General features: G+C 34.4%; 3 protein-coding genes across 3 annotated transcripts in view; all 3 read left to right on the top strand.

Moving 5' to 3' along the window:
• The window catches only part of LOC132156003 (acetyl-coenzyme A transporter 1-like), a 249,357-nt gene that overhangs the window by 99,497 nt on the left and 136,150 nt on the right, over positions 1-13,710 (top strand). The window lies entirely within an intron of this gene.
• The window catches only part of LOC132155994 (1-phosphatidylinositol 4,5-bisphosphate phosphodiesterase eta-1-like), a 77,111-nt gene that overhangs the window by 60,645 nt on the left and 2,756 nt on the right, over positions 1-13,710 (top strand). Inside the window, exons 12-22 of the mRNA XM_059564797.1 lie at positions 1,009-1,071; positions 2,120-2,205; positions 4,427-4,524; positions 5,003-5,182; positions 7,803-7,910; positions 8,067-8,191; positions 8,278-8,362; positions 8,490-8,636; positions 9,274-9,353; positions 9,762-9,821; positions 10,921-11,278. Coding sequence (XP_059420780.1) covers positions 1,009-1,071; positions 2,120-2,205; positions 4,427-4,524; positions 5,003-5,182; positions 7,803-7,910; positions 8,067-8,191; positions 8,278-8,362; positions 8,490-8,636; positions 9,274-9,353; positions 9,762-9,821; positions 10,921-11,278 — 1,390 coding nt within the window. The remainder of the gene's footprint in view (positions 1-1,008; positions 1,072-2,119; positions 2,206-4,426; positions 4,525-5,002; positions 5,183-7,802; positions 7,911-8,066; positions 8,192-8,277; positions 8,363-8,489; positions 8,637-9,273; positions 9,354-9,761; positions 9,822-10,920; positions 11,279-13,710) is intronic.
• Positions 11,842-13,710, top strand: part of LOC132156005 (uncharacterized) — a 156,472-nt gene continuing 154,603 nt past the window's right edge. The window contains exon 1 of the mRNA XM_059564809.1: positions 11,842-12,069. The gene's annotated coding sequence lies outside the window, so the exon portion shown is untranslated. The remainder of the gene's footprint in view (positions 12,070-13,710) is intronic.

Raw genomic sequence — 13,710 nt, 5'->3', positions numbered from 1 at the left:
ATGATGTGTCGTTTGTAATGCACTGAGGGATTTTCTCTCCCCTCCAGTGTTCCTGCAATATATTTATGAAAAAAAAAACCTGAGAACTGTTGAGTGAGCACTGAAATTAAGAGTCTGCAAATGATTTTAAGTCAATGTTGTTTTCATTTTTTTGAATCACTGCAAGTAAAAATGTCTCTCTGACCATACATGCCCACAAATACTCATTTGAACAGAATGTGACACTTGACTGTTTGAGTTAGAATTAGATACATTTTAAAGAAATCAAAACCCTTTTGTCATTCCAATCCCATCATTTTCTTTTTACAGTGGAACACAAATGTTTTGTAGAATGATCACACTAGCTTTAATCCTTATCAAACACAATGCAAACTGTCTTGAGGATTGCTACTGTAGGAAATTACAGGCAGGTGAGTTTGATCAACGTTGGAGCTAACCTCTACAGGGAAGTGGGTCTCGAGGGCTAGAGTTGAAAACCTCGATGGTTGACTGGGGTGCCAAATGGGTGCCAATGAGCACCCCAACACCTCTTTAACATGTTAATATAATAACACAGCATTTTATTAAATAATTTGTTAACTGGATTTAAGTGGCTAAATATTATTAAAAGAAAGGTTTTATGATTTTGCATCATTTAGTAAACTGATTTCCACAACCAAAGCTTTTTTTTCTTCATTTGTTAATTTATTAATTTAATTTACTTAATTTTAATAAAAAAATAAGCCAATCACCAAAATGGCAGTCGCATATAACCCTGGTCTAGAAGTCATATGGACTTCTTTTATGCCACCTATGATGATTTTGTCCATTTTGGAGCTTGACAGCCCCTGGTCATGCTTTTGTTAAAAACACATTTTGTTAAACATCTTATTTTGTGTATTATGTATTTTTGTATATGAAATGATACAATTCATACATGTATATGTATATGTATATATATATATATATATATATATATATATATATATATATATATATATATATATACATATATTGTGTGTCTTCCAGAATTCCAAAGATGGCATGAAGAAATCCCAGAGCCGCTCCTTCATCAGCAACCTCAAGCACAAGGTCAGAATAAAGACTTTTTTTTTCCTCTTTCTCCACTTTCTCTCTCTTCTGCAGAATCAGGACTATCCTATTCTCTGTCCTTCTTTTATGTCTGCAGTTTCAAAAGTTACTTAAATGTGTATTTTTTGCTACCCCGAGGCAGAGAGATTTAAAGAATCTTCCCTATTGATTGATAAAAGTGTGGAACAGATAATAAAGATGCAAACGTTCACTGCTGCTCTCAGAACAGTGCCAGCAAGCAAATCTGCTTTCTAGTCTCTTTATTTTAAGCGTATATTTACTGAGTTTAAATACAGAATTCATACATTAAGCACACTTGTTGACTTGATATCTGATAGTCACTTATCGCTCAAGATCACATATGATTGTGTATACAGATAATGACAGCACTCTGCATAAAAACTCACTGAAGGTGTTATTCGTCTCCATCTTGCTCCATATTGAATCTGGATGGTGTGTAATTCAACACCTCAATAGCAAATCAATGAAGCGAGTAAACAAGGCTTGCGGTCGCATCCCCACAAGTTTGATCATGGGCTATTGTTCTGGGCTGTCTACACTTTATTGATTATTTTATTAAAATGCAATCAGGGTTGTAAGCAGAATGCGATGTGGTTTCTTGTCTCGTGTAGATCACATCCATCTTCTCTGTCATTCCTACAGGAAGTGGGCAGACACAACTCTGGTGTGTGCGTGATTTTTCCTCCCACTCTTGAGATTTGTCTTTGCAGATGTGTTTTGTTAGTAATGAGTCTAAATCCTGTAATTACTCTAGCTGCTATACACTGCTCCTCATAGACCTAAAAAAGTTACATGATTTGGACACTAGTCACGTCTGGCAAGTATTCCTTGCTAAGAACACACACACTCACTCACTCACTCATGTGGTTATGTTAAGTGTGCCCTTTAAAACAGGCCAGAGCTATTCTTTTCCTCTCTGTTTTGTGTAGGAGGAATTTCATTACCTCTTATCCAAAGCAAAGGAGTAAACATTCACTCCATGTTCTTATTTAGCTTGCTGTGTGTTTGTGTGTGTGTGTTTCCACAGAGGCATTCCAAATCAAGGCTGAAATGTCAGAGTGTTGAAACAGATGATGACAGGCAGCAGGAGCCAACCGGTGGACAGTTTAGCAGGTGTGTCTTTCTGTATCTCCTCTTTTTTAATAAATAATGCAAATTTTCTGTTTAAAATGTATTTATTTTTACATAAAATTTTAGATTTTTTTTTTAAATAGCACATTTACAACATTTAAACTAACAAATTAACCAGTGATGATGGCAAAGCTGATAGTTTTTTTTTTTTGACAGCTGAAAAAAAGTGAGTCAAGCACTGAGTACTATATTAGAACAGGCATCACTCAACCACAACGATCCAAATCACATAACATTTAATTTACCACCCATGTTAATTGGCAAATAGACAAATAGTTTTGTGAATATTTAAGTCGCTATGATCTATAATGAGCCTAATTTATACAGCAAGCGTGTTTATGCTGAAAAGGTTTACACTGAAATGCACTGAAATAATAGCAAGCATGTGGTAACACTGTTTCGTAAATTCACTCCATAATGTAGAGATTGTTAGTGTGTACCACTAACTGGGCTGTGCGATTAATAGAAATCGAAATAAAATCGCGATGTGATTGTGCGTGATTTCTAAATCAATGAATTATAGCATGATTTTCCGTGGCCTCGGCATCCCGCAGTATGTTAACTGAACCAATCAGGATGCAGCGCGACTAAGTGGAGCGCGAGAACAGAGCAGACTGGGCATATGCCTAACTCCAGGTTCACACACTGTCTGTGATGATAGCCTTTTTTGTTTTTCGAGCCCATGTTAACGGATCAGAACGTTCACACTGCACGCAGTAAAAAGATGAGAACAGAAAAGGTTATAAATAGAAAGGTGCGAAAAGATTTAATATGATCTGAGCATGTGCATCTGGTTTTGTTAACAGAGCAAAGAAAATCTGTGTGCGAGCGGATAGATTCGCGCTCGCGCATGATTTTAATGTGCTTTTGCATTACAATAATGTGCTCTCGTTGCTGCTTCTGAACCGTGTACACATAACTTACTTTATACGCACTGCAGACGTAGTACGTGTGAACCTTGGGCAATAAATATATTGGGCAAAACATATAACACCTGAGGCACCGCTACAGTGATCTCTATGACCAATGCATGGCAAAAAATAAATAAATCCCTGAACACGGGTTTTATTTAATTTTTTAATTATTATTTTTTGCCACGTCTAGACATTTTGTTTGACATCTTTACTGAGTGATTTTTTTGACTTATGTCTGTTCTAGAGACATGTTACAACTTTTTGATAAAGCTCTCATTGGTTTTCTTTTGGAAATATGTTTCAAATTTATACTGAATGCATTTATGACTGTAAAGCATGTCTGTGTGTGTCAAAATCGTGATTAAAATTGAAATCGCCAAATTGATGAAAAAAATTGTGATCGTTTTTTTTTGTCCATATCGCACAGCCCTATTAGTGTCTTATGTTAATGACAGTTTGCCATCATTTGTAGGCTTATGGGCTACATTAACACCATGAGTAAAGTCGTTTGTAATGAAACCATCACTCTGAAAGGGGCTTTTCTTATATTTAATTTCTCTCTGATTTCCTAGTCTAAATATGTGCAGGAATCATGCAATGATTGATTAAACTGTGTGCTGTTAGTGTTTGAGCTTATATATGCATTTCAAACAGCATGTGAAGTGTTTGAAGATGCATTGAATAATCAGTTATGAGGACATTTTAATTCATTTATAGTAAATCACATATTAGAGAGCAGTTTGGGGTTGGTAATATTTTTATTTATTTTTATGTTTTTGAAAGAAGCCTGTTGTGCTCACCAAAGCTGCATTTATTTGATCAAAATTCAGTAAATATTGTGAAATATTATTACAATTTAAAATAAATGTTTTTTAACAAAAACATATTTTAACATGTAATTTATTCCTTTGATTGCAATGCTTAATAGTCAGCGGCCATAAATGCAGTTTCCAGTGTCATATGATTCAGAAATCATTGTAATATGTTGAAAATCATTGTGCTGCATAATAATTTTTTATATAAAATGTAATACATTTTTAGCTCTATTCTGATTAAGAAAATAGTTTTTGCTTGTAGTCCATTTATGTTGGTGTTTTTATCCATAATGGTTGTACTGTATGTCTGTGTTGTGCTGGACATTGATGTAATTTCTATCTTGAGAAATAAGCCATTTCTTTAGTCACCATTTCTTCTCATCTTTGTACTGTGTACCTGACTTGGAGCATGTCATTACATCTAATAGTCAGACATTTCACAAACTGCCTATATTTTGCTGTGTCTGTCTCTAGAGGTGGACGGAGAAGAAAAACGATAAAGCTGAGTAGAGATCTATCAGATCTGGTGGTCCTCACCAACTCTGTGGCCTCTCAGGAGTGTTTAGATGAGGGTGAGAAATGTTTTCTGTTTTACCATATCTGATTACTATGAAGCCCATATCCGCCACTGAATAAAAAAAAATAAATTAAAAAAAGACAATTGCCACTCACTATTCTGACTGTTTTTTTTTTCAGAATTGTGAGAAATTGCAAGTCATAAAGTCAGAATAGTCTATTGTAACTTTAATCTCGCAATTCTGACACAATTGTGAGGTTATATCTCACAATTCTAAGAAAAAAGGTCATAATTACAGGACATAAACTCACAATTGTGAAGAAAAAAAAGTCAGAATTGTGAAATAAAAAGTTGCAATTCCTATTTTTTTTTATTCAGTGGCAGAAACGGGCTTCTATAGATTACTGATCCCTGCTGTCAAGGTTTTTGGAATATAGATGTAAAAAAAAAAAAGAAGCTTTTTCTACAAAGATATATTGTGAATCCAAGAACATGCATCTAACCCAAGTTTTCTTGCACCGTCTCTATTTTAGGATCACCCTATAATGTTCTGTCGTTTAGTGAGACACGAGCTCAGCACCTGGTGCACCATCGATCTGAGTGCTTCTTGACTTTCAACCAACGACAGCTCTCTCGGATCTATCCCTCTGCCTACCGGATCGACTCCAGTAACTTTAACCCACAGACGTACTGGAATGTGGGTTGCCAACTAGGTGCGGAAAGATACACATATGTCCAAGCACAAAAATATGGACACTCATGACATTCACCTTGATACAAACATGAATACATAAAATCTTCATCTCTGTTGTTGCCTTTGCATATTTTCAAAAATAATTAATTTTTTCTCCCTCATCCATGCTCTTTGTATATTGACAAATAGTCACAGCTGGCTTACAAAAAAATAATATAAATAATTAACTGTATCAATGTGATAAACATTTCAATTCATTTGATATCTTATTTGACAGCGGGTATGCTTGTCCATGCAACATGCATTCTGTTATGCATATTCAGGATCCAGTCCAATTTCACATTAGTTTCACAGATTTTTGTAAGCAGACAAATTGACAAGTTGTGCAATTTACTTGTGCAATTTAGCATATGCAAAGTCATGTACGAAAATGCACATATGCACTTTTCACATGCACACATAAGCACTTTTCACGACACAAACACATTACATAAACACACATATAGTGGGGGTGCAAAAGTAAGTCTACAAGTGAAAGTGCATTAGTTTTACATTTCTATAATTATCTCTGTAATTTGATTTATCTTTTGCTACTGTAGCAGTGACAGTGTGTTCTAGTTTTATTACCTATGTCAGAAAAAAAAGTCCTCAAACCCTCGGCATGAGTAAAACTCTACATACTTTACAGAAAATAAATATATAATAATTGTAAGAAAAAAAATAAGTAAAAGAATTTATATATATACAGTAGCTTAACATAGGAACAACAAACAAAAGGTAGTAATAATTTATATTAACCTTACTGCCAGATGCCATTTGAAAAGTATCTTTATTAAAATTTCACCAGCCAATATCCAAATCTAGTTAAGGCACAGAGAGCACTTATCTTTCCATGACCACTAAGCTCTTAAAAAGTTATAAATTAAGGTTGCTAATTAAGGACTTTACTGGGTTTCACACTTTTACAAATTTCATGGGTCTATTAGATAACTTGTATCTTTGCTCCTCTAGAGTTAACATGTTGCTATGTTTGGACGGAGTCAGTTTTCCATTTATGTAAAATAACTTTTTTTTGCTAAGAGCACGCATAATGAATTGGCTTGTGCCAGATATTTATATTCTCTACTTTAAGTGTTTCTCAGAACACACGATTTTGGCACTGGTGTCGAAATAATTTGATATGCTTTAGATAAACTTTTTTTTTTTTCTAGTAAAAAGATTTGATTATATCCTGCCAGGATGGTTTTGCACATGACCAAAACGCGTGAGACCTTCTGAGTAGATTCTGAGATTTTACATTTGTTACATGTAGAGGATATAGGATATATTAGGATTTATCCTGTGTAGTTTGATTCCTTAATAATAAAGCCTATGGATAATTTTGAATTGAATTTAGTGCCTAGTGTTAATAGAGCACTTGTGAATAAGATAATTTTTCAATTAATCATTTGTCAGTCCTATAGCAAGTTCCTTTTTCCCCATTCTTGCTTAGTAAAATCTGTTTGTATTCACCCCATCTAACAAAAGGGCATAAAAAAAAGAAACAGCACAGTGTGCCATGAGCTGAGTTTGATAGATATGTTTTCAAATCCTGTGAAATATTTCCTAGTAAAATCTGTAATTTTTAAGTACTGTAAAGATATATATATATATATATATATACTTTTTTTTTTTTTTTAATTGATTAAATAAACCAGATGTATTGTCCTTATATAAATCTCTAATGGAAACTAAACCCTTTTGAGAAAACTTTATCTTCTAACCCCAGGAGAAAGGCATGGTTTTACAAATTGGGCTTTCCAGATACGCATTAGAAAGATCCAGAAAAGACTTAATCCACTTCAATATTTTAAGGACGTTAGGGAAGCTGCAATTCATATTTCTGTGGAAACAGTGATACTTTAACTACTTTTATATGATATTTTATTTTCCAAATCATTTGATGAATATACATTTCAAAGGAGTAGTATTTATTTGGAATAGAAATCTTTTGTAACTTTAGAAATGCTTTCAATGTCACGTTTGATGCATTTTGAAAATAAATAAATATACAAAAATACAGTTTGTCTTAAATTTGATGATGGTCAGTATCAAAAGATTGACTAGTGACCTAGTAACTATAGAAATAGCATAGCAGTTTTCATTTGGCATAATACCAGTTATTTGTTTTACTATTTTAGTGTTATACAAAGTGTGTACGATGAGGCAGCTAACAGAAATGAAGCAGCAAAAATCAGGTAGACAAGAAGAAAAAGGGTAACAAGAAAGAAAAAGATGCAAAAGGGGATGCATAGGCATTGCAAAAGCAGGTATTTATATGTGTGTGCCATCATAAGGGTCCAATAAACCAGAGTAAATTGGAAATTATGAAGCCGCAGAGTTTTGTATTTTGCCCCAAAATTGTTTATTGAATAAAATGTTTACCAGGCCATGATAAAACTTCATAGTTTCTTAGCCATCCAGTTTATTTAGCTTTACACAGATGAATAAATACATGGAATTATTTTGCTGAAAAACATTCTGAATAAATGAAGAAAGGATGGTAATATAGAAGGAAAGAGAGAAAAATGGACTCAAGGAATAATGTAATGAAGGTCTGGAAAAATAGAATGAAGGTTTTTCTATTGTTTAACCCACAGTGGCTTTAAACTACCAGACTGATGGCCGTATGATGCAGCTGAACAGAGCCAAGTTCATGGTGAACGGAGCCAGTGGCTATGTGCTCAAACCAGGCACAATGTGTAAAGGTACACATTCAGTATGCATTTAAAATACTGTTAAATTAAAATATACAACCACTGTGTTTTTGTCACTGAAGACTTAACTATAAAAAATACACTCAACTGTAAAGTTATTCTTGAATTACTCTAGGGAGTGTGTTGAAATCGGAAAATCTATTCTAGGCTCCTTCAACCCACTGAATGATGATCCGCTTCCTGCAAATCCAAAGAAACAACTGGTGATAAAAGTCATTAGTGGACAGCAGCTGCCCAAACCTCCTGATTCAATGCTGGGAGACCGTGGTGAGGTAAGCAGATGTCACCTAAGAGTCCATTTCGGATTCAGAGTTGAAATGCAGTTAATATATTTTACATTTGTGGACTTTATTCATAGATCATTGATCCCTTCGTTGAGGTGGAGATTATTGGTCTTCCGGTGGATTGCTGTAAAGAACAAACCAGGGTTGTGGATGATAACGGTACAGCTTCACTGTTTTTGCCTGGGGATTTGTTGAGCTTATTATAACAGAAATAAAATTTTGGGGCATTAACCTTTTTTTTTTTTTTTTTTTTTTTTTTTTACTTTTGGTGTGATTGTTAATGCAGGTTTTAACCCTGTGTGGGAAGAGACTGTGTCTTTCACACTTCACATGCCCGAAGTGGCTCTAGTGCGCTTCCTGGTTTGGGATCATGACCCCATTGGACGAGACTTTGTGGGCCAGAGAACCGTAGCTTTCAGCAGTCTCATGCCAGGTAAGAGAAATTCTATTGTGTGGTTGTCTCGTCAACTATGGGAACCTTTGGACCTGTGATTAAAGTAAGGTAAAGTAAATCATGAGATATATTATTGTAACCTTAGTGTAACAAAATAAGACCAAAACTGCTGTAATAAACTCCGCCCTTGGGACATAAAAGTGCCTGTAGTTTAAGAAACAACCATGTATGTTATAGTAAGTGTCACATTATCAGCTAATTTCATAAGTGATATAAGCAGATTAAAAAGACAAAAAGAAAAAAGACCACAAGTTGACTGACATATAGGCCTACTGAGCTAAAAATATCTCAATATTATTAAATAGCATGTAAAGTGTGAGGTATAGCAGCAGGTCCATGTGTCTCATAGTGGTGCCATGTGAAGCATGTCATTGGAGTAATGGAGGCCTGAGGTGCTGCCTTTAGAAACGTCTGCTGTCAAACTCTCTCTGCTCTCACACAGAGAGTCACACGGTCTCACCGATGGAAGACATGCTACTGTGCTAAAGCCATTGATGACACCATGTCTTTCTTATTTTTTTTTTCAGTTGCATTCACTCTCTGAATGTTCTCGCAAATGCAAATACCTTTCTTCCATCCCATTTTCAACCATTCCTCCTCTTTCCCACTCCTGCAGGATATAGACACGTTTATTTGGAAGGAATGACAGAGGCATCCATTTTTGTCCATATCACAGTGCATGACATCTATGGGAAGGTGAGCTTGTAACTGCACAGAGAGCTGTACCTAATTAGTCTGATAAAGATCCCCAGCCATTTCCACTGGGCATGTTACCAATTTAAATTCTACTCTTTATTTCTTCATGCGTTTAGTAATTAGATCAGTTCCTATTCATTACTAAAGCGACATTTTCCAGGAACTGGGGTGTTTTGATTGAATTAAAAGGTGTTAAGAAGCTCAGCTGGTTAGCATAACAATCTGTAATGCAAGCCGTTGTTTCCGTCCATTTCTACTGCAGTGTGACTAAACACGTGTGACTGTGACATTTTTTCAAATATCCATCTCAATACAGAAAAACAGATAAAAACAAAAACAAAATAGCTTTATTGATATTTTCCCCCGTTGACATTTTATTGAAGTTCCTCCAACCTTTTTACTTTACAGTGGAGTCCTTTAGTCCTCAACCCAAGCTATACCATAATGCACTTGCTAGGAGCTAATAAGGTACCCTGACTATGTAGTGTGCTGCATGGAATTGCATGAGCGTCTTCGAATTTGTCAATGTGACATCCTGTTCTTGCTCAGTGAACACTAAGCTGTTGTAAAAGTGCAGTTGTATTGACATGCCTTTTAAATTTAATTTTGTCTGTTAGTTTTTGTTTTGTAAGTAATTATGTTTTGGTCAGTTCTGTCCTTGGTTTTAAAGCTGGATTTGTTTCATCTTGTAAAAAATGTTGAATTTTGAAGGCTGGAAAGATGAAAGATGGTCGAATTTAATCATTAATGGTTACAAATGAATATGCTGCCATCTGTTGAACTTAGTCAGTAATTCAATGGTTTGTACAGGAGCAGCAATTCTGTATCTGTCTTGTTGCTGGAGTCCATACAAAGATTGTCATTGTGAGATTGTTGAAGTTAACTGTTTGAAATGAACATGGTACATTGCATGTATGTTTTTGTCTGTGAGGACTGTTTGGTTTAACCCGGCACCATAAAAAACACCATAAAAATAAATAAATAAATAAACTGGTTCATCATATAGAAGACACCCAAGGGTTTTTAGAATATCATATGCCTTCCGCTTTCTCATATTGATTTTACAGAACTAGAAAATGCAAATATATTATTTGTATTTTTAAAAAATAAGATCAACTTTTCAAAATGTAAATAATCATGATAATTATAGTCATTTTAAGAATATATTATTTTGTTCTACAAGGAAAAAAAAAATGAAATCATGTGTTACACATGTCTTTTTATTTGTAGACAATACAAAAACAAACAAACAAATAAAAAAATCGATATCTATATCATCAGTGCAAATAAGTAAAATAAAAAAATAAAATAAAATATATAGATAGATAGATAGATAGATAGATAGATAGATAGATAGATAGATAGATAGATAGATAGATAGATAGATAGTAGATTGTAGTTGTAGATGTAGTAGTAGATGTAGATTGGGAAAGAAAACTCATTGTAGTGTATCACATTAGGAAGTAAAAAATTATGCAGCATTAATCATTCACATAAAATAGCATTTTTTTGCTATGAATTTGGCAATGTATGCTGAATTCTCTCTCTGTTCCTGTCTGTTTTCCAGGGGCGTCAGCTGCGAGGTTTTAGAGGCTTATTTAATAAAAGTTCCAAGTCCTCAGTGGACACACATATTGGAGTTCCATCTCGTAAACGATCCATAACCGACCACCTTCTTCGAAGGACTGCCAGTGCTCCTGCTAAGGGCCGCAAAAAGAGCAAGATGCCATTGGCTGAAGCTACATGTGACAGAAAGCACAGCACTGGGGACTCTCAAACCACTTTTGTAGAGAGGAGAGTAGGGAACAGAAGAGCCCTCCAACACCGGCCAGCATCTATGCCTCTGGATAAACTCCTACACAGTCACCTCACCCTGTCCACCCCAGATCAGGAGGGCCCTGATCCTGAAGCTGACACAATCATTGGTAAGTAATTCCCTTGACATCCCCTTAGGAACTCTGTCTTAATGAATCAGAATGAACCCTGTTACATCTCAAATCCAAATAACATTAACAAAGCAGCTTTATGATAAGAAAGTTTTTTTTCTTTTCTTTTTTTTTCTTATCTTCTGCTATCCACTCAGGGAAGAAATTAAATGCAATTTTTTTATTTACATTTTTTCTATTATTTCACTTCTATTAATTAATTCTTTATTTAACATTTTCAGATGCTCTCTATTGTTTTGCAGTCCTTTTAAAGGGATAGTTCACTAACATTTTATTTATGTCATCATTTGCTCAGGCTTGTTCCAACCATGTATGACTTTCACTTATGTGCGGTACATAAAAAGATCGTAAGATATTCTGAAAAAGTAAAATTAATTTTTGGTGAACTATCCCTTTAAGTATCTCTTCTGGTCCCTTTGAAGTATTCAGACATGCAGGCTTTTCTTTCCTTAATACCTTAACTTGCCTTTGTCTTGTTCTGTCTTTACTGTTGTGCTTCTCTATAGTAGAAAACTGACTAGGAAAACCCCTAAAGGTAATCCACAAGCCATACTCGGGTTGACTCACCTAAACATTCCAGTTTTAAGCCATTGTACCAATGTTGTTAACCAACTTCTGTTTTATTTTCATAAAAAAAATTATAATAATTCAACAAATACCTGGATGTTTCCCCATTTACCTACACAGTGCCATTATCAAATTTCCTTCTCACAGTACTTGGCAGTACATTCCATTTGTCCTGTGTTTAGAGTGGTGTGTGTTGGATTTTGGTGTTTTAACCCTCTGGAGTCTAAGGGTATTTTTGGGGCCTGGAGAAGTTTTTTGTGCTTTTTTCAGTTTCTTATACACATCAAAATGGGTAAAGTCTAATCTCACTGTAATCAGCACAAACTGGGCTATAATAATATGTGGAATGCATGCATGTACATGCTTGTATTTTTGAGAAAATAAATGTTATGCGTGGTTAGTGAAAAACTAAAAATGTTAAATCACTTGAATAAGGCCATAAAACACATACAGAACAATGGTTCCCGGGAATTTTGAGAACTGGAGCTTGTAGCCTAGAATTTTTCTTTCTAAATTATGTGAAAATCATCTTGTTTACTCACTTACAGAAAAATATATATTGATTAAAATTTTCTAAGACACTTTTTGTTGGTAAAAGTCATATGTGAGTAGGCGTCAACTATCATGAATATCATTGTGATTTACACCTGAGAAGACAAAGGCCTGCATAATGAGCTGCATAATGAGCCATTCAGTCATCTGTGTCACTGAGAGGAAGGTGTTACAGGAAAGAGTGTGAGGACAGAATAAATCTATATAATTTTATGTTTGTAGTTTATTAAGAATATATTTAATTATCCCACAACATAATTTAATATCCACTTGGGGGAGCAGTTAAACAGTTTATTAGAACAATCAAAGCTGACTTTCAAACTTATTTTTTTGGCATCATTACTCCAGTCACACAATCCTTCAGAAATCCTTTTAACAATCTTATTTTCGACAAAAAAAAAAAAAAACATTTATTGTTATTATTATTATCATTAGTATTATTATTATTAATGTTGAAAAGAGCTGAGAATATTTTTCAGGTTTTTTAGGGGGAATAAATTGAAAGAACAGCATTGTTTTTACATTTGTTACAGTTATCTATTTGTTACATTTATATTATTAACATCAAGCTTTTGAATGGTATAGTACTGTATATTGTTATTGAAACTTCATAATGTTTCACTTGATTATACATTTAGTCAGGAATTATAGTTTGGAAAAAGTCTTTGGAAAAAGTCTAACTAGTAAAATGTTTACACGTTATGTGAAAACTAGTACAAGTATATAAATAAATAAAAAGAGACTTACTCATGTTTATGATCTCTGCTGAATAAAGTGCTTCATCCTTTTTTTCTGAGGAAATCCAAATCTCAAATCCTCAACCACATCATATCTTTTCGGGGTTAATTATGTCTTATCCCTCTCATCGCGAAGCAAACAGTAAAATAAAAAAAAATTGAAGAACAGTCTCGCAGCTTTTTCTTCTGTGTGGGCGTATTCAAGCCGCGCGCTTCAGTTTGAATCTGAATAGCGTTCAGCGCGGGGGCGTGGTCACATTAGATATAATGAAGGGAGACGTGAAAAACGGACATCGCGTTGTTTTCATATGGATTACTTTATCACAGAATATTTGTTTTCGGCGGCACTTGTTTAGTTTAAAAGTAGTTTAAAAGTAGACATGTCAGGCTTTCTATAGATAGAAATGTCTCTCATGTCTCCTCGTTGAGTATTCACGGAGTTACAGTTAATTTTAATGACGTGTTTGTAAATGAAGATCAGCGCAGACAAAGGCTGCAGACAGCACACCTTGTTTGTTATCTTTATTTTATAAGTGCACAAAGTTTTGTTGTTAT

Source organism: Carassius carassius, chromosome 13 (assembly GCF_963082965.1).
Source record: "Carassius carassius chromosome 13, fCarCar2.1, whole genome shotgun sequence".
Lineage (NCBI taxonomy): Eukaryota > Metazoa > Chordata > Actinopteri > Cypriniformes > Cyprinidae > Carassius > Carassius carassius.
Note: the sequence above shows the minus strand (reverse complement) of the source record. Positions and strands in the feature narration are given on the sequence as shown.